This window comes from Thamnophis elegans, chromosome 4 (genome assembly GCF_009769535.1).
Source record: "Thamnophis elegans isolate rThaEle1 chromosome 4, rThaEle1.pri, whole genome shotgun sequence".
Lineage (NCBI taxonomy): Eukaryota > Metazoa > Chordata > Lepidosauria > Squamata > Colubridae > Thamnophis > Thamnophis elegans.
In genome coordinates, this window is record NC_045544.1 from 98147427 (window position 1) to 98167060 (window position 19634).

General features: G+C 41.9%; 1 protein-coding gene across 1 annotated transcript in view; it reads right to left on the bottom strand.

The window, feature by feature from the left end:
- Positions 1 to 3242: 3242 nt before the first annotated feature.
- Positions 3243 to 19634, bottom strand: part of PTK7 (protein tyrosine kinase 7 (inactive)) — a 92776-nt gene continuing 76384 nt past the window's right edge. Inside the window, exons 13-20 of the mRNA XM_032216604.1 lie at positions 18420 to 18547; positions 17408 to 17611; positions 14698 to 14853; positions 8749 to 8981; positions 7560 to 7640; positions 5676 to 5827; positions 5402 to 5580; positions 3243 to 4606 (exon numbers count right to left, since the gene is read on the bottom strand). Of these exons, the coding sequence (XP_032072495.1) occupies positions 4446 to 4606; positions 5402 to 5580; positions 5676 to 5827; positions 7560 to 7640; positions 8749 to 8981; positions 14698 to 14853; positions 17408 to 17611; positions 18420 to 18547 (1294 nt within the window). The 3' untranslated portion in view covers positions 3243 to 4445. The remainder of the gene's footprint in view (positions 4607 to 5401; positions 5581 to 5675; positions 5828 to 7559; positions 7641 to 8748; positions 8982 to 14697; positions 14854 to 17407; positions 17612 to 18419; positions 18548 to 19634) is intronic.

Here is a 19634-nt window from a genome sequence, read left to right on the forward strand (position 1 = left end):
CAGAACAAACAAGTTCAGAAAAAACATCAGACAATAACTACTGTCTTCTTCCAAATGCATCCTTTGGTGCCAAAGAGGTTCTTCCAATGAGGAACTGAGAGAATCCTTCTGTCATTATTCAAGGGCAAATAATCATTACATCAGAAATGTAATGGCAGACTGCAATTAGCAACTGACATTTATTCAGATTTACTTCATGGATTTTCAACAGTATAGAATCAATGGAAATAATCCACAGTGATGGAATTTCAACATTTAATTTACAGAATGCGTCCAAAATCTGGGACTAATTCTGTGGAATTAAACTTTAGCAAATTTTACAAAATATTTTATGACATAAAAATGATCATAGAACAATTTATCCCATAATACTAAATATCATAAAACATTTCCTGTGCTGTTTGATTATGTTATACAATTCATTGTCAAGGCAGATACATGTCTGAATGTATCTCTACTTTTCAGTTAAGGTAATACTACATTAGAAGTTTTGTCATTGTTGAAAGCATTGAAGCATCTGGTAAGAAAATATTCCTGAAATGATGACCCAATGGGTCACTTGTTATCTACTCTATATATCACTGGCAGAACTGGTGCCAAGTTTAGAAAATAAGTATATTTATTAAGTGGCTGGATAGCAGAGTGCTTAGGGTGCCACCTTTTGACAAGAGACTGGGGTTTGAATGCTGAATGGTACCTCCCTTACCAGGAGGATCTTTATCTGAACGCTTTACCTGCCTTTAATGCTTCACCTGCCTACCTCAAATAGGAGAATGACACAAACTAAGAAACATGTCGATTCACACATCACCTGGATTAACAAGTTCCACTGAGGAATCAGAACAATATGATAAATGGGCTACTGGAAAAAAAACATACATAGACAAGAGACTCCAGAACTGATGGAATGCTACAACAGTAGAAGACCTAATGAGAAGGGACATATGAAATGTATGAGGGAACTATGGATAGAAAGAAGACCCTCATCTACACTGAGAAACCATTTTTCAATGAAGAGGAAGCTGTCACAACTTGAGATGGATCAGTTACATATTACGTCCCAGACTCAAGAAGACTTGGAAAAATAACTGGATGTGCAGCTGATACCTGGAGCTGGAATGTCTATTCCCACCCCGCCCGCCCCTACAGAGCACGACAACTGATATGAGACATTAGATCATGGATAAATTCGCTAGTCAACCCCCGAGATTAATTATCAAGGCACAGTGAAGAAGTACCATCAGTTAGTATATTTGAAGATGCCAACAGAGCCTTTGCAGAGGTTCTGAGGAGTCATGAGAAGAGGATGCTGGCATGGAGGGCAGTAGGAACCCATTTTCATGACACTTTGGAAACTTCATTCCCCGCATCACAACTTAAGATAAAAAAAATGGTGTGTGCAATGTGTGGGATGAGGTTTCCGACCTATTGCAAGAATTAGGATGCCAGCTTGGAGAATGGCATGAAGCAGGACTGATTCTGGGAGAAGAGGTATGTGGGCCCGTCAGCAACTGCAGAAAAACAGCTGAAGGGGAATGATGCATAGCAGGTCCTTAAACTAGGCAGGGCTGTGGGGACAATTGAGAGTAGGCAAAATGTGCTGTGGTATTGGGTTTGATATGTCATTTCTCAGTGGCAGAGGTGGCAGTGAGACTGAAGTCAATGCCTGGTGGCAGTGGCAGTTGACTGACACTGCTAAAGGCCCTGGGCTTCTACTTCAGGCCCAGCTCTGAAGCTGCTGCTGACGAGTGCCATTATGCAGAATAGACAGAAGGACGTGGATAAGGGATTGGGGAGATAGGGAAGTGGGGGAGCTACAGTGCCTGTGGTCATTAGATCATTGTAAAAGAAAAAAACCTGTGGAAAAAGTAGTTTGATTATTGAAGCAGATGATAAATTCCTTTTCACAGAATTTGTGGAGGATGTTGGCTTTAATGTGAATTCTGGCAAGTGACAATTGGGTTCAACTGATTGGAGTTTTTCAGTCCTGATACTCTACTTGGAGAGAAAAAAACAGTTTTTAGTCATTCACAGCAGATCATTTTTCACCATGTCCGTGTGTTTCTTCAAAAAAAAGGCCAGCACACTACAGAGAATGGAATAGGAAAATAACAACACAAGAGAAAATATCGTAAAAGAAATCTGGAAATGGCGGTCATGGCTGAAAAACGGAAGACAAAGAATTGAGCTTTTATGCATAAGATTCCGAAGGGCTGCAATCTTAAAGTTTAGGTTCTTGAAAAGTCTGCGCAAAAGCACAATCCTACGTATGCATTTAGACAGGGATTACTAAGAGCTGAAGGAATATGAAGCTGAAAGCTTTCAACAGCCATTTCTTTTATTCCAATGCACACTGAGTGTGTTGGTATGCTTAACTTGTAATACAGTATATAAGTATTAATTTATTATGCAATCCTTCTGGGTAATCTTCAGAAATTGCAGTTGACAGTTGTATAGCTGCTTTTTGTTTTATTCTGGAATACAGATCCTAGATATTTACAGTGACCATACATCCTTTATTATAAAGGACAATTTTTTTATTTCAGAAAGCTATCCTTCAATTTCTTGCAATTTGAAAATGGGCAGTCTTCAACTCTCAGAATTCCCAGCCTTCAAGGCTGGCTGGGGGATTCTGGGAGCTGGTCCACCTGTCTTCAAGTTGCTAAGTATGTGAAACATTACAATATAGTATTCAGTGCTGTATGGCATACCTCCCAAGTTATTAAATACAAAATAAACACTATTTAGGTTTCTTAAATTCAAACAGATGAGGTCTTGGTTTGTTGGACTAATCAAGGTGATGTACTGGGAAAGAGCTGCAATGGAATTAGCCTTTTTTGGGGGAAGACTCCCATTGTATATTAATTGATCAAATCAGGACTGGGAGAATATGCTATATGACGAAATTCAGATGCTATATCTCAAGAATAACATGGTCTCGATCAAAGACCCAATTACAATAGTTTAGAAATAACTGCTAAGTTCACAAGTAATGCTCAGCTCTGAGTTTGGGTTGTTTTCTATTCACTATGACATATGAATAGTGACATAGCATGAATCAGCCCAGACAATGGAAAAACATAAAGAGAAATTCAATAAATAAAAGCATTTCAGAAGAATATGAAGTAAAATTGCTTTATGACTGTCCATGCAACCTTATTATGATAGCATTTGTTGCTTGTATCTCACAATCCTTCTAGATGGTTTTATTCAGAGAAACAGAAAAGAAACACAGATTGCAATTTATGCTTGAGGGATTCTTTATTGCAAGCAGTGTATTTTATTTTATTTAAAAAAAACCTCTTGGCTGTTCTACTCGTCTGCTCAAGCAAACTGAAGTTAAACTGACTCTAGATTGCAATTCCAATACTATATGTATATATATGTGTACATACATACATACATACATACATATACATATATATGTGCATATAAAAGAATTACAGGCTGCAAAGTGTCAATATTTTCTTTAAAAAAGTAAGAAAAACAAACATTGCCAAAATAATCATATAAAAAAGCGGCATTAGATAATCAGGAAAGCTACTGAAAGTCTCCTTCATATGCCAGGCACTTAAGTGTTTGTTGCTTTTTTTTCTGGGTATGTAAGGAGGCAGCAGAAGGCCTGACAGACTTGACAGTACCAGGAGGAGAAATAAAGCATTGTTCAATAAATATGCAGGTTCTTCCTTGTCTTAAGAAAGATTCTCCTTATCTCCTTTGCAGGGATATGATCAAGGAAAAGTCACTGGATCTCTTCAATAATTGGCAGTCCAGACCTTTCTGATTCCAGTCAAGTGAGAAACGATCACAGGATCAAACATTTTATGAGTTTGGAATGGGGCTGCTATTGTGCTGTGAAGCACTGTTGCTTCACAAGATCTGACCAGATACTACAAAAATTATAAAAGCGACAACAGGCATTGTCAAGTTTTGTTCCCCTGTTCCCGTCTTAATGCCTCCTGTCAAAAAATATTAATGACTGAGCAGCATGATTCTGTGCATGTGCCCTTCCCTGCCCCCACCCCCAAACCAAAACTCTTTCCCAGAAGTAACTTGTCTGTGCTTTTCCATGAAAGGATTTGAAAAGTAAATAAAGGTTAATTAAATGTGCCAAGACAGAGAAGTCCCAAAAACTTGTTACAGGCTTTTCTTGTGAAATTATCCTAAGACGGCCGTTCCCAGCATTCCCTTCATTTCTAAGATGTTTTTATCTAGTGGGAGTCGGAGGTAGACCCTGGAGGAATGCAGCCTGGCCAGGCACAGAGAACACAGCCTGGTGAAGACATCTTGGATCAAGAAAACATCCGCAGCCTTCATCCACTAGTGTAAAAGTTCTTGGTCCCTTTTGGTTCTGTTAGGTCCCATTGAGAATCTGTAACAGTCAAAACACCAAAATGTGATTTCAGCCCAATCCAACCTCTCTGAATAGGGTGGGCATTTCCTATTCAGGCTTTGCTTTCTGATGGGCTTTCTCCAAGCATGTTAGTAATTTCGCTGAAAGATGGGCGGTCCTTTGGGCTTTGAGCCCAACAGCGCTGCATCAACTTGTAACATTTGGAGGGACAACCCTCTGGATGGGGAAGCTTCATTTTCCCAGACTGTAAACCTAAACAGAGAAAAAGAAAGCACAGAGTAAGAACTGCCCTCCCATTTTTTTTGCTAGGATGCATGTATGATCAACTTTTCAGCAACAGTACAGCTCCTTAATTATTTGCCCTCAAGCAGCAACTTAGATAATTTTTTGATAATTTTCATTTTTAAAATATCCATTTTCTGAATAATAGATCTGTTTGTTTTAGAAGATTTCTCAAATCAAAATGAGATGAGGAACAGTACTATCAGTCAATTCTCTCTTCCAATTCCACCCATTCATCTTTCCTCTTTTTCCATCCTGTCTGAAATTGTATTGAAGAGATTGTAATAAAATCTCTTTATTAAATAAAGTACACATTCACAACTTTTGGGGGTAAGTTGTTCTAACTGTCAGGAAATTTCTCCTTAGTTCTAGTTGCTTCTCTCCTTGATTATTTTCCACCCATTGCTTCTTGTTCGACCCTCAGGTGCTTTGGAGAATACTTTGACTCCCTCTTCTTTGTGGCAACCCCTGAGATATTGGAACACTGCTATCATGTCTCCCCTAGTCCTTCTTTTCATTAAACTAGACATACCCAGTTCCTGCAACCGTTCTTCATGTTTTAGCCTCCAGTCCCCTAATCATCTTTGTTGCTCTTCTCTGCACACTTTCTAGAATCTCAAGATTTTTTTTTACATTGTGGCAACCAAAACTCCTTTAATAGTTGGCGAGTCACTTAATAAAGAAGCTGTTTTACAACAGCCCAGTGTTGCTCCAGTCTACATACATTTCACTAGAGAAGAAAAAACTTAACAAGGGTTCACATACCTGCTAACACCTCTTCATTCCCCAATGATGAATGCGGCAATTCCCCCAATGTAAATATTTCCCACATGACCACCCCGAAGGACCACACATCAGATTTTGTGGAGAATTCATCCTCCAAGACAGCTTCAGGGGGCATCCAACGAAGTGGAATCCAGGCTTGGTGGTAGTGATAGTATTCGCTGAATATGGAGAAGCAAAGGATAAATCAGCTTTGTTCAAATCTTCTAAACATGGCCTTTGGAGCATCTGCTAAGAGAGATCTAAGCAATCTTACCTGTTGTAAACATCTTTGTTGAGACTTAGTTTTGCCAGCTTCACCTGCCTTTGCGCACTGACCAGGCAGTTCCGAGCCGCCAAGTCTTTGTGGACAAACCTGCTATTGGAGAGATGTTCCATCCCCAGTGCCACTTGACAGCAGAAAGACAACTGAAAAATACCAGATACATAAAGGCATTGTAAGCATCCTATGTGAAGCTAAGTGTCCTCTGAACTGGCCTGGAGGAGGAATAATAAAGGGGAGGCATTTCCTATTTTGCAAAATTTCTTAGAATGGTGCATCACAGAGCAACATTTTTGAGTCAATGTACCTCAATGGCTAACTTAAAGAATGTGTCCAAAACCTAGGACTCATTACTCCACTGGAACTGAAAATTCAAGGATTTTCAGACCAGCTGTATTGGCAATGTTGTGGCCCCTGCAACACTGCTGAGCCACCACGGTCAGCTCTAATCTCATGACCATGATTTCTGATGCTCCCTGCCAATTCTTAGATGGAAAGTCGATGAGGAAGCCAGTGGGAAGTCGTCATTCCCACTTCCAGTGCTTTTTGCTCACCTACAGTCAAGTGCAAACAACCAGACCCCCACTTTAAGAGCTCGATTAACTTTTTATTGCTGAAGCCTGTACAGAAAAATTTACTCAGACTAATAATTTGAACTTGTGACTAGATAAGTTTCAATGGCATTCAAGAGAGGAGGTTGGACTTTACCCCCTTGAACTTGTGTAAAGATTCTAGACAAACTGCCCATTTGACTCTTACGCTGACTTGGGCAATTTCTCTCCTACATCTGTGGTCACTCTGTTTATCTGTTAGATAAGTAAATATCTCTGAAATGGGTTGTCTAGTGACCTATAAAGCCCCCCCCCCCCCCCCCCGCTTTCCTGGACCGGAAGGTCTTGCTGATAGTCACTCGTGGCATAATCATTTCCTGTCTGGATTGCTTGCCATGTGCTAAATGTGAGGCTGCTCTTGAAGACTATTCAGAAGCCCCAATTGATCTAGAATGCAACAGCATGTGCAGTGTTGAGCACCACTAGGTTTGCTCACATTACACCACTGTAGCACAAGCTGCACTGGCTTCCAGTTTTCTGCTGGGTGCAACTCAAAGTGCTTGTTATCACCTTTAAAGGCCTACATGGCATAAGACAGGCTATTTGCAGGACTTAGTATCTGCCTGTCCCACCAGTTTGACTAAGGTAGGTACAGTCCAGGTCCATCCCCTGAAATATTGCCATGCAGAGGGGCATAAAAAGCATGTCTTTTCCACAGCTGCCTCAATCTTGTGGAACATCCTTCCCCCAGCAATTCAGCAGACCCCATCCCTTTAGACATCTAGAAGGCCATCAGACCAAGCTCTTCACCCAGGCAGTGAGCTAGAGTAATTGGAGCCTACGGATAGTTGCTGCACCATGGGAGATGATTGCAGCACTGGTATTTTTTGGTTTTTTATTTTTTATCTTTATGGTTTTATGGTTTGTAATTCCATTATTGTTCATTATTGAGTTGTGCTTTTGGGTGGAAGGCCATATGCTTAATTTCTTAAATGAAGAAACAAATGTCTTAGATCACTAACAGATGGTTGTTAGAACAGATCATCAAGACCCACAATGGCTTGCAAATTGTCCATTTGTGATCTACAATTTGCCAGAATGTTATCTGTAAACAACTTTCTGTATAAAAAAAAATCAGCACGCAGGCTTGTTTTTAAATAACCCTTGCAACAACCTTAGGAGACAAGGCACCTGCACAGCAGCCTAAATGCCATACCAAATTGGATGACATAATTATTGACTCTTTCAAATGAACTGACTCCTTTCTCTACAATTACAGCCTTCTTTAGATTCAGATGCTAATAACTTTCCAATTGTACCACTTTACCTTATGCTTTGTGCTGATGGGCTGGGGCTTGAGGTTCTCATCTTTACTTCTGGAAATCCTCAGGAACTGCTTCAGATCTCCCTAGCAGAAAGGAAGTCAGAAAGGAAATCTTCAGAACTATTCAAAAGTATACGGAGACAAAAATAAGTCGGACCAATTCATCTTATAAATCTCTTATTCTCTTTTGATCACATAAAGTTAACTTTAAGATGCTAACAATAAACACTAGGATTATCTGCAATAACACCACGTTCATACAGTTTCCAGATACAGTAGTGGATGAGCAGGCAGAGTAAGCATGCATTCGCAAGACCCAGTTGGGTGAAGACAATGTTGCCTTATCAGAGATCTGCTTCTCCCAGAATTTGGATTCATCAACAACTTTGAAGCCAGGACTGAGGATGGGGGAAGAGGTCAGCATTCATCATTAAAAACTCTGTATTTGTGACCAAGGACCTTGATTTGAAGACTTCTGTGTGTAAGCGTGTCTTTCTGAAATAGGCCCATAGAGATATCCAACTTTCCTTACTCAATTATCCTAGCCTAGCCAAGATTCAGGAAACAACTAAATATGGAGCTATTCCATAGAGCCTTTCCCTACAGAATGGATACCATCATGTTTTTTTGTTACTGGTTTATGTCTTACGTTTTAAAATATTGTGTTTCTAAGCCTACCAGGGATGTTTGAATGTTGTGTATGCTGACTCTGTAAACTGCTTAGAAAGGGCTGTAAAGCACTGTGAAGCGGTATATACATCTAAGTGGCATTGCTATTGTTTGAATTGTGTTACTATAGATGTTTTATTGTTCCTCATCCTGAATGTTTTTATGATTTTGCCGTAAATTGCTTGAGTGAACTGAAATTGAGAAATAAATAAATATTCAATATAGAAGTCCCTTTCCAGTGACCAGCTTCTTCAGCCTCCAATCTAAAGGGGTGGAATTTCCATATAAACCTGTTGGCTTTTGTTTCCAAAGTAAACCAAAAAAAAGCATGATCAGTTCAATAACCACAGCAAAAACTGACATAGGTTTACTCAAGAGCTCTACATCCATTATTGTATTTCAATCAACAGGTCTTCTCTTAAGAGTAAATACAATGTATACAGGTTCAACCTTGTATACTTGCTAAAAAAGAAACAACCCCCCACATACATACAACAATTGGATATTTGATTAGATTTCTTACCAAATCTACATATTCCAAGATCATGTAGTGAGGCTCTGCTTCCCTGCATAAGCCAAGCAATCGCACCACATTGTTGTGGTTCAGTTTGCCAAACATCTCAGTTTCTTGTCTGAAGGCCAACTGTAGTTGTTCATCCCTTGACTGAAGACTCTTGACTAACACAAGCACTTCAGTGTCATTGTCATCAATGCCTTTTGCCTTAGCCAGGAAAACATCTCCAAATTCACCTTTCCCTAAAAAAAAAAGAGAGAGCAGCTTGCTAGTCATCTCTATACTAAACACAGAATACAGTACAATATAGATTTTGGTACTGTTGAAAAATTTGAGGCCATGAGCAGGAAGAAGGAAAACTTCAGAGTTGGCTGAGAGAGTATGATGCAGATACCTACTTCCCCTGCCCCCCCCCCACCATTTATCCATGGGGGTCATAGATAGTTTTTGATGACCCAAAGATAATTGGGTTTCTAATGACAAAAATGGACCTAGGAGAACCCATTGGCTATACATTTGATATCTTTAGGAGAAGTGCAGCCTCTTAAATAGTTTTTGGTTTCTGTTGGCTATAGGAAGTGTGTCTGGTGATGTTAATCAGAGGAATAGAAATTTTTAAATCTTAAGGGACAATAATTGAGGAGACCGGTTAACTGTAACAGGAACTTTATTCAACAGAACTAGTGATAGGCAAAAGGCAAGCAACTCCCGTTTGACAGCTATTTATACTTGTAGCTGTCAGACGGGGAACCAATGGGTAGTGTAGGATTTTCCCGCCGGCCGGCAGGCGCATCCTGGCCAATCAGAGATGATTTGCACAGCGCCATCTGCTGGCCAGAACACAACATCCCTTTCCCCTGGACAGAGCACGCGTAGTCGCATAGGTACTTGGGGCGTCTGTGCACGTGCTGAGATCTTCTCTCCAAAGGTGTGGCCGTCGCCGAAGAAGAAAGAGTGCTAGACTCGCCGCTCGCCGGATTGACCATGAGAGCAGCGCAGGAGGCCCCACCCCGAGCATGGTGCCAGTTTCTAAAGGTAAGTTAACCGACGAGAACGTGGTGGGAGGCGCGGACTCAGAGATAGTGTTTTTCTGTTGGTCTGGCCGGCAGGCGGCATTGGTGGGGCCTGTTGCATCTGGAACAGCCGGACGGTTCATGGACCCCTCCGTATTTCGACGGAGCTGGTCTACATGCCTCCGCCAATGTCTCCCATTGTCGAGGAGGACCCTGTAGGAACAGGGCCCAGTTATCTCGGTAATGTGTCCGGGCAACCACTTCAGATCGCCCACAAAATTCCGGGCGAACACCCCCTCTCCCACCAGAAAAGCCCTAGGAAGGTCAGGGCAGGAAAAAGAAGCAGGGGTGTAGTGGGGGTGCAGGCGTCCAATGTGGTGCGGAGCTTCCTGCCCATTAGTAATTCGGCAGGGCTTTTTCCGGACAGTGGACAGGGAGTGGTATGTTGAGTTCGCAGATAGGTGGAGACCCGGGTAGACCAGGGCAGCAGAGCCATACGGACGAGGGCCTCTTTGGTGGAGCAGATAGCACGCTCCGCCAGCCTGTTCCCAGCAGGGTGGAACAGGGCCACCAGCGCATGTCGGATACCCAAATTGGAGAGGAAGTGTTGGAATTCTACAGAGGTAAACTGGGGACCATTGTCCAAAACCAGAACGTCTGGAAGACCATAGGTCGTAAATAGGGAGTCCAATATGTGGATCGTAGCACAGGAGGTCGTGCTTTTCATGGGGAAGAGCTCTACCCATTTAGACCAGGCATGAACTATGATGAAAAAAGTGAGGCCGGCCATAGGACCCATGAAGTCAACATGTATTCGGCTCCAAGGGGCCATGGGCCGGTCCCAGTCTCTGTGCAGCATGGCAGGAGGTGCCAGGCGCACATTTTGGCAAGGCGAATAGGATTGCATCCAGGCCGCGATGTCCGCATCCATGGAGGGCCACCAGACATATCCACGGCCCAGGCTTTTCATCCTGACTATGCCTGGGTGCCCTTCGTGGAGGCGGGTGAGGACAGCATGGCGAAAGGAGGGAGGAATAATGACGCGGTTGCCCCACAGAAGGCAGCCCTGGGGGACTGACAGTTCTGTGCAGTGGCGAAAGTAGGGGAGAAATTGAGCCACCCTGGAGCTGGCAGGCCAGCCCCGGTGGACCGCGTTAATGACATAGGAGATGACAGGATCGGATAGGGAGTCTTGCGCTAACTCCGAAGCGGACATAGGTAAGTGGAGATCCTCAATGAGGCAAATGGAATCGGTAGGGGCAGGGTCGGAGAGCACGGTGGGCAGGAGGCAGCAGCTTAAAGCATCAGCGTGGCCCATATGGCGACTAGGCTTGTGCACAAGGGTGTAGGAATAAGCAGCCAGGAACTCAGCCCACCGGGACATCCTGGGGGAAATAATAGGGGGGGTAGGTCGGTCCCCCACAAGAATCCCCAGGAGGGGCTTGTGATCCATGAGGACGGTAAATATAAGTAATGGTGAAAGCGCTTTACTCCCGCAACGGTGGCCAGGGCCTCCTTATCCAACTGGCTGTAATTGCGCTCAGTCTTGGATAAGTTGCGGGAGTAAAAGGCAAAGCACCTGAGCCATAGCCAACATCTCCGGTCCGCAATAGTTGAGGAAAATGCCCGCTTTCTGTCAATGGACAGGTTGGTCAAATCATGGGCTAAAAGAAAGCATTCAAACCGTTCCATGAACGCATCCCATGATTCAGCCTCCAGATGGAATGGAGAAAATACAGAAGCAGCAGCCATGGGAGGCACGTAGTAAGGATCCGGTTCTCCAGCCCTCGTCGCCAGTTTTAAATCTTGAGGGACAATAACTGAGGAGACCGATTAACTGTAACAGGAACTTTATTCAACAGAACTAGTGACAGGCAAAAGGCAAGCAACTCCCATCTGACAGCTATTTATACTTGTAGCTGTCAGACGGAGAACCAATGGGAAGTCCAGGATTTTCCCGCCGGCCGGCAGGCACATCCTGGCCAATCAGAGGCGATTTGCATAGCGCCATCTGCTGGTCAGAACACAACAGAAATTCTGGTCAATCAGTCAGTCATCTGATATCACTCACTGACCAGCAAACCATCAGAAGAAGTGACATTTACGTTGCTGAACATCAATGTAACCTATATAGCAAAGAAACTGACTAGAATAAAACGAGCTGTAAAATCATATAACAATACCGGTAGTTCTCAATTTCTTCAATAACTGTTTGAAGGCAATGACAATGTTGAATGAATAGTGGCTGTAGCCATTCTCTTCTGGCCTATCATGCACACCCACACACATCATCCTGATCCACACAGTGCCTCTCTTGGACCCTCCACTAGCCTCCCAACCCACACAATATCTCTCCTGTACCCTCTCTGATTCTGCACACACCTCCACCTATCCCCTTGCTCCAGGAATTTGCAGCTTCCTCAGCTTCCTTCCTGACTCATTGTTTTGGCATTTATGACTGTGGAATCTAAGCAATGCTATTACATTTTATGGCCATACTGTTTAGTGAGGGAAATTTTGTAAGTTGGGGACTACCATACAGATAAAAATTTAAGTTTAAGAATTTGGGGATAAAAATTAATAGTAAGGTAATTTATATAAGGTAATTGAATGATTCTTTAGAACAGTGGTTCTCAACCTTCCCAATGCCGCAACCCTTTAATACAGGTCCTCATGTTGTGGTGACCCACAACCATTAAATTAATTCCATTGCTACTTCATAACTGTAATTTTGCTACTGTTATGAATTGTTAAACGTGATTCACTTAACAACAGTATTACTAACTTAATTTGCAGTGATTCACTTGACAGATGTGGCAAGAAAAACCCACAACAAACTTATCACTTAGCAACATAATTGTTGGGCTCAAGTGTGGGCTGGTAAGTGGAGGACTACCTGTATGTTAGGCTTGAACAAAAACAGGCCAAGAGGTGAAAGGTCTCCATTTGGCCCTATTCCAGCAGGGCAACGTTTGCTTCTTAAGGAAGGCAGAGAGATCCCCGCCGGATCTCTCACCAGCAGGGCAGCTCAATTGGGTCTGCTGATTGTCGATCTTTCAAGGGCGGCAGAGGGCAGCGCCAAATCCCGGATTTCCTTTGCTGCTCCCAGGAAGCTGCGGGCTGGGCCATAAGGACAAGGCGCCCGCAGGGTCGTCGTAGAGCAAAGCTGGCTGTCACTCGACGCGCTGCCTGGCTCGTTTGCCCCCCTGGCTTTCCCGCCTCCTTACTAGGCCCAGAAAAGTGGCACAAAGAGCAGCCGAAATGCACCATTTCAGTGGCTGCCAGGAAGCTGCCGCCGCCGCCAGCTTTCCCACACCAAGGCTGCCACCTGCCCAGCTTCTTTGCCCGCTGCCATCGGCCACCTTTATGAGGGTGAAGGGTGAGCGGCGCCAAGCTTCCAGGCAGCGACTCTACGGTGGCCGCATCCTCCCCAGCGGCGTCCCCGAGGGCTCCTGCATCTTCTTGCGCTCCCTCCTCTTCTTCCAACCGGGCAACGTGGACCTGCTTCTTTGTGTCCCCCGCCGCCATATGTCTACTACACCCAAGGGCCACCTCTGCAGAGCCGGGCAGGCGACACATGACTGAGTAATCCCAGAGCTGGTGGCATCATGGCAAGCGAGAGGAACACCTTAAAACCACACTTCCCAGAAAGCACCAGAAACCAGCTGTTTACGGTACGGAGGTTGTCGCTGCAAAACACCTCCCTTTCCACACTGAGGTTGGCGAATGCTCCCGTTGGCTAACAATGTGCAAATTAATTACCCTCTCCGGTTATTGACTCTAGGCCCTAGAGGTCTTAGGTGACCCCTGTGAAAGGGTCGTTCGACCCCCAAAGGGGTCCCGACCCACAGGTTGAGAACCGCTGCTTTAGAAGAACAGAATAGGGTAGACACTATAATATAGATTAATAAATCTAGTTAAAATGTAGTAATGTAATGTATAGAAAAGAATAACACATAAGTAGTGATTACACTTTCAAAAATGAGTCCAATTATAATGACTATCTATATTGTTAAAATGACACTGCAATCTAATAACAAATACAAGGCAGAAATAAGAATCAATTGACAGTGAGGATATAATACATTGCTATAGAGTAGTGACTAAATGGACAGCTGTATTTGAAATGTTTCCAAATGGAAAATATATAGATGTTTGAAGAAAAATTATGACAAACTATAAAACAGTATTTGGCTGCAATTACTGAGGTAGAGTAAGATTGATTTGAATTTGAAGGAATCAATGCTACCCAGAGTGCTTGGTAATGAGCGAGAATACTAAGTGCTGGGAATTTGGGGTGAGGGGTGGGAAGGTATTTAAAGATCAAGATTTATATGTTAAGCCTTATTTCAGCAAGAAATTTTTAAAAAGTGCCACAAAACTTGGGCTGTCTTCTGTCTGTTCTCCTTTAGTATCCTGAATGTTTGAGACAGCATTTTCCAACATTTGAGTGGTACCACCCATTATACATCTTTAATTTCCTTCTTAGATGCCACCTCTTCCATGGTATATTTGACATAACTCCCAGTCCTTTTGCTTAATAAACCAGAATATAACCAGACCTAAATATCTACAATTTAAAATTACTACAGATCTCTTCTCTGTTTGGTACTTTTTGACTATCCTCTTTTGTCCCATGGAAATTTAGAGATTAAGCTCTGCTTAGATTACGCAGTCAATACCTAACTGCCTGAAAGGCAAAGGCACTTTCCAAAAGCTACCTGAAGAATGCAAAATGAAAAACTGTGTTGTGGTATTAAGTAATCAATAAAACTTGTATAGAAAAAATGTCCCTCCAAGATCACGAACTGATGATGGGGGGAAAAAAGCCACAGAGATCTCATTTAAGATCACAGTACATTCTAGATTGCTGGGAACAGGAGAAGAGAGGTGAGAATGTGTATTGCAAGCAAATAGGAAGTAGAATGACTGCTATATAGCATACCCAGAGGAGTGATTGTCTGCAGGTTAGACCGAGAAAAGTGCATTTTATCACTAGTACTGTGCCTCTTGTTGACTGCAGAGCTGCTGCCAATATTTGTCAGAGCCACCTCTTCTTGGATCTCAGCAGTAGTCTGTCCATTTTGCAGCAAAGTACCCCCTGAAAGAAAAATGTTTTTGTTAAAGAAATGTTAAGCCAATGTCTTCCCAGGAAGATGTGTCATATGTTTGGAATTTAAAAGCTCCATACTAATGATCCTCCTGAAACAAAGTATTGATTGTAAAATGTAGAGCATTAAAAGCTAAGACAGATTTCAAAGAAACCTGATCTTTGTGGGTCCTAAAACATTCCTATAAATAATTATGCTAGAGGTTAGTGCTCTATTTTCCAGCATTGAAGCTTCCTTTTCATTTTTAATTTAACTTAAAGGTCAAACAGAACAGGAAGTCTAGCAGGGAGCAAGAAATGTGCCTGGGATTAAGTACATTGGTACCTAGAGGCACCAGGTTGCCTACCATTCTGTTTCATTCTTTAATCCACTTTGTCTACCAATTGAGATACCCCCAGTGGATATAGCCACTATAATTTCAGTTCATTTCACATTTCTGATGTCATCCACAAAAGTTTATTTTAATATGTTGATATCTTTCTTAATCTTTATAAAACCACATAGATCAGGGGTGTCAAGCTCAAAGCCTGCAGGCAGGATCTGGTCCACAGGGTGCTTAGAACTGGTCAGCGGGGCTGCCCTGGAAACAGTGAAAGACTGGCCCACAGTGCCTCTGCCAGCAAAAACCGAGCTCCGTTTTCCCTGGCAGAGGGTTGCAGGAGGTTGTCGCAGCTGAAAATGCTTGGGAGCCCATTTTCGCTGGCAGAGTGCTCAGGCCACCACAGGTGCCCCCCGACACGAGTGCTGTCGAACTGGCCACGCCCACCCCAGCCTTTCCCACCCCGGCCCTCAGAGGTCAAACACAACCCGGATGCGGCCCTCAATGAAATCTAGTTTGACACCCCTGACATAAGTAGTCCTTAGCATACGACCACATTTAGAACCAGAAAATTCAATATTAATGAAGGCATCACGTGATTGTACCCAATTTTATAGTAGTTTTTTTTCTGCAGTCCTTAAGTGAATCAATGCAGTTGTTAAGTCAGACATCATATGATCGTGTTTTGACCTTCCCTGTCTATTTCCCCATTGACTTTTCTTGTTAGACGCTGGATGGGAAGATCAAAAATAGCAATTACAAGATCTGGGATGCGGCAACTGTCATAAATGCCAGACGTTTGCCAAGCTGGGATCATATTGATGTGCCCATGTGGATGGTGCAATGGCTGTAAGTAATTATTTTCAGTGCTGTTCTAATTTCAAATGGTTGCTTAAAAACTACTTGTAAATCTGGTTTGGGTGATATGGCTGCTTTTCAGAATTTGGCTTAAAAGTATAATAAAAAAATTAAAAAGTTGCAACAAACTTAGGAGAAAATTGTTATATTAAAAATCTTTTGAATAATTTTGTAGCAAGTTGATAATGTATTTATTTGCAAAACTACTATTCTTAACATCAGTTAACGCTGGTCACTAGGGGGCCATCTAAACATGTGATTTAGGATGCCCATTAAATGCGTTCTTGAACCCTGATTAGTCTCCAACGCTATTGTTTTACCACTTGTTTTACCTGCTGGAGACCTCTTGTGGCTACTTCATAAATTTTCAGTAGTCGGGTCAGAATTTTGTCACAATTTCTAATAGCAGAGGTGGTAGTAGGTAGTTACTGTGGTTACCAGCGATAAACTAATAAAATATTCTGGTCAGCCCTTAGAATCTCAGAGGGCCAATGACTCAAATTAGCCTTGTACAAGAAAGATTGCAGGAACATTTAAAATATATTAAAGGCTGGTGGAGTGATTTAAAAAACCAGATAATCTTCTATCTGCATAGCAATATTATTTTATTTATCCTTTATTATTTTAATAAATAACTCAGTGGCAAACATAGCCCTCCCCCATTCTCCTACTTTCCCCACAATACCTCTCCCCATTGGGGGGAGGAGGGAGGAGGTAAGATGACTGGCCCAAGGTCACCCAGCCAGCTTTCATGGGTAAGATAAACTCACATTCTCCTGTCTAGCCTGGTGCTTTAACTACTTTCCAAACTGAAGGATAATTTAAGGGGACCTTCCCCCCCACATCAATATTATATATTTTAACTTCTACCCAGCCCTGCAAATAAAACAATTTAAAGCTATTTTAATTTATTTTGTGTCCCTTGAGAATAACAATTTACAAAAGCATGTCTCTAGAAACCAGGGGGAAACTGTGGCTGATGTATCTACTATAAATTAGCAGCCCTATAAACTCACCCAAACTCTTTATCTGGATATTAAACTGCTGTGGAAAATCATATAAAGTATCACTGGGATGAACTGAGAATTGCAAGCGTTTAGGATACTCCTTATCCACTTTTATCAGTTTCCATTTAACTTCTGTTTTGAACCGCCAAGGTTCTTTTAAAGACCACTAACATTTTCTCTGACCATGCAATATTTTAGTTTAACCTACAGAATTGTATTATTTGATCTATTTGAATTATTATCTTCATAATAATAAACACCCACACCAAATAATTAATTCATCGTTTATCCCCGAAACCTAAGCTGAATGAAAAACCTCTTCCATTCTGTTCAAGGCATATAAAAGATCCTGTAACTTACCATTCAGACACTCCATCTCTGGCTCTTCACTTTCTGGCTGCTTCTTCAGTCTCTTCGCTTTCCTCCTCTTCTTGCAGTAGAACATGAGGCCCAACACGATTATTATATATGCTACTGCAGCACCAACAGATAGCCCTATAGTCTGAATCATTTTATAGGGGGTGTGGCTGTTGGGCATATTATCAGGATTCATAAGAGGTAAATCTGGAAATAAGATGCCAAATCTTACATGAGAAGTGCCATCAAATTATTAAAATATATACGCTGATTAAGTATATAACACCACACAATCAGACATGTTTTTGTCTTATAATGCATAAAAATTGCTCAGCAAACGCCTCTACTTCAAATCTCTGAGCTATATATAAACAAAGAATAAAAAATTGGAAACTTCTTATTTTTGAATGATTAGGAAAAGTGTTAGATGTAATTAAATTCCAGCTTGTCTAGTATAGAATAGAATAACAGAGTTGGAAGAGAGCTTGGAGGTCTTCTAGTCCAACCCCCTGCTTAGGCAGGAAACCCTACACCACTTCAGACAAATGGTTATCCAACATCTTAAAAACTTCCAGTTTTTAAGCATTCACAACTTCTGGAGGCAAGTTGTTCCATTGAATAATTGTTCTAACTGTCAGGAAAGTTCTCCTTAGTTCTAAGTTGCTTCTCTCCTTGATTAGTTTCCACCCATTGCTTCTTGTTCTACCCTCAGATGCTTTGAAGAATAGTTTGACTCCCTCTTTGTGAGATATTGGAACACTGCTATCATGTCTCCCCTAGTTCTTTTCTTCATTAAACTAGACATACCCAGTTCCTGCAATCGTATCATCTGGCCTCCTTCCACAATGGGTAATAGTACTATGCTAAACCCACAATATGTAGGTACAGAAATTTTGACTCCTTTCTGGAAGAGCTGAGAAACTTTACTTGGGAGATACTGAATTTATGACAGAAGAATCACCTTCTTGTATTCTAAATGCCACAGCCCAATCACTATCAAACCTATAATCCTTACCAACAACATGGAGAAAGGCCTCATGGTGCTTGATGTTGCAACTGTTGCCAGCAATGCAGGTATACTTGCCAGAATCCGCAGTGGTGACATCATATATTATTAGAGAGCCATTGGTCATAATTTGAATCCTGCAAAAAATGTAAAAGCAAGCAGAGAGTAAGGAAAGCTCATGCAATTGAACTAGTGCCTTGCCTGCCAGTAACTTTAGTTGATCTGTGTCAGGCAAGCCCATCTTTTCCAGATATGCCACCCTACCAGTAATCACTCGTTTGAAACCAAAATGCAGCAGCCAATTATATTTTCTGATAAATGATAATTCTTCCAAAAACAGACTTAAAAGAAGAATGCAATGCTAACCAATAGCATAACTGCAGTAGTTTTTTTGTGTTTCAGAGTAAAAAAGAATAAAGAAAATCCAGTAAAACTTCTCGGCTTTTCCTATCAAGACTTCCAAAGGATAGAATCACTCTACGACATTCACAGGATACAAGTAGTCCTCATCTTACAACAGTTCATTTAATGACCATTCGAAGTTACAATGGCAGTGAAAAAAGTGAAATGACCATTGTTCACACTTATGGCCATTGCAGCATCTCCACGGTCTCATGATCAAAATTCAGACGCTTGGCAACTGACTCATATTTATGACAGTTGCAGTGTCCTGGGCCATCTTTAGTGATCTTCTGACAAGCAAAGTCAATGGAAAAAGCAGATTCACTTATTTATTTATTTTTTTAAAATATATTTTATTCATTTTTCACATTCCATTTGCAATCACTTATATACAGGGTATTTACTATAAGAAAAGAAAAAAAGAAAAAGGGAATAAAACGAACAAATAAAAAGGAAACACAACTCATCATTCACAACCCCACCTAACCCTTCCATCCTCCATACACCCCATCTACCCCCTCCAACTTTCCTTTCTCCCTCTAACACTCCCCTCCTACTTCCCTTTCCCCACAAACCTTTCTCCCCTTACTCCCCAGACACCCTCCTTACATTCCCCTTACTCCTTCCTTACTCCTCCCTCTTCTTTCCCTCTACCTCCCTCCTTGGTGTATGCCTTTATTCGAGTGTTGTTTGATCTGATAAAAGTAAAATGAACCAAGGAAAAAAAATAAAAATAAAAAAAATAAAAGAAAGAAAAAACCACCGTATATAAATACGTTCTTCTTATTAAGACTATTTTAACACCCCTCCACCCCCCCCCCC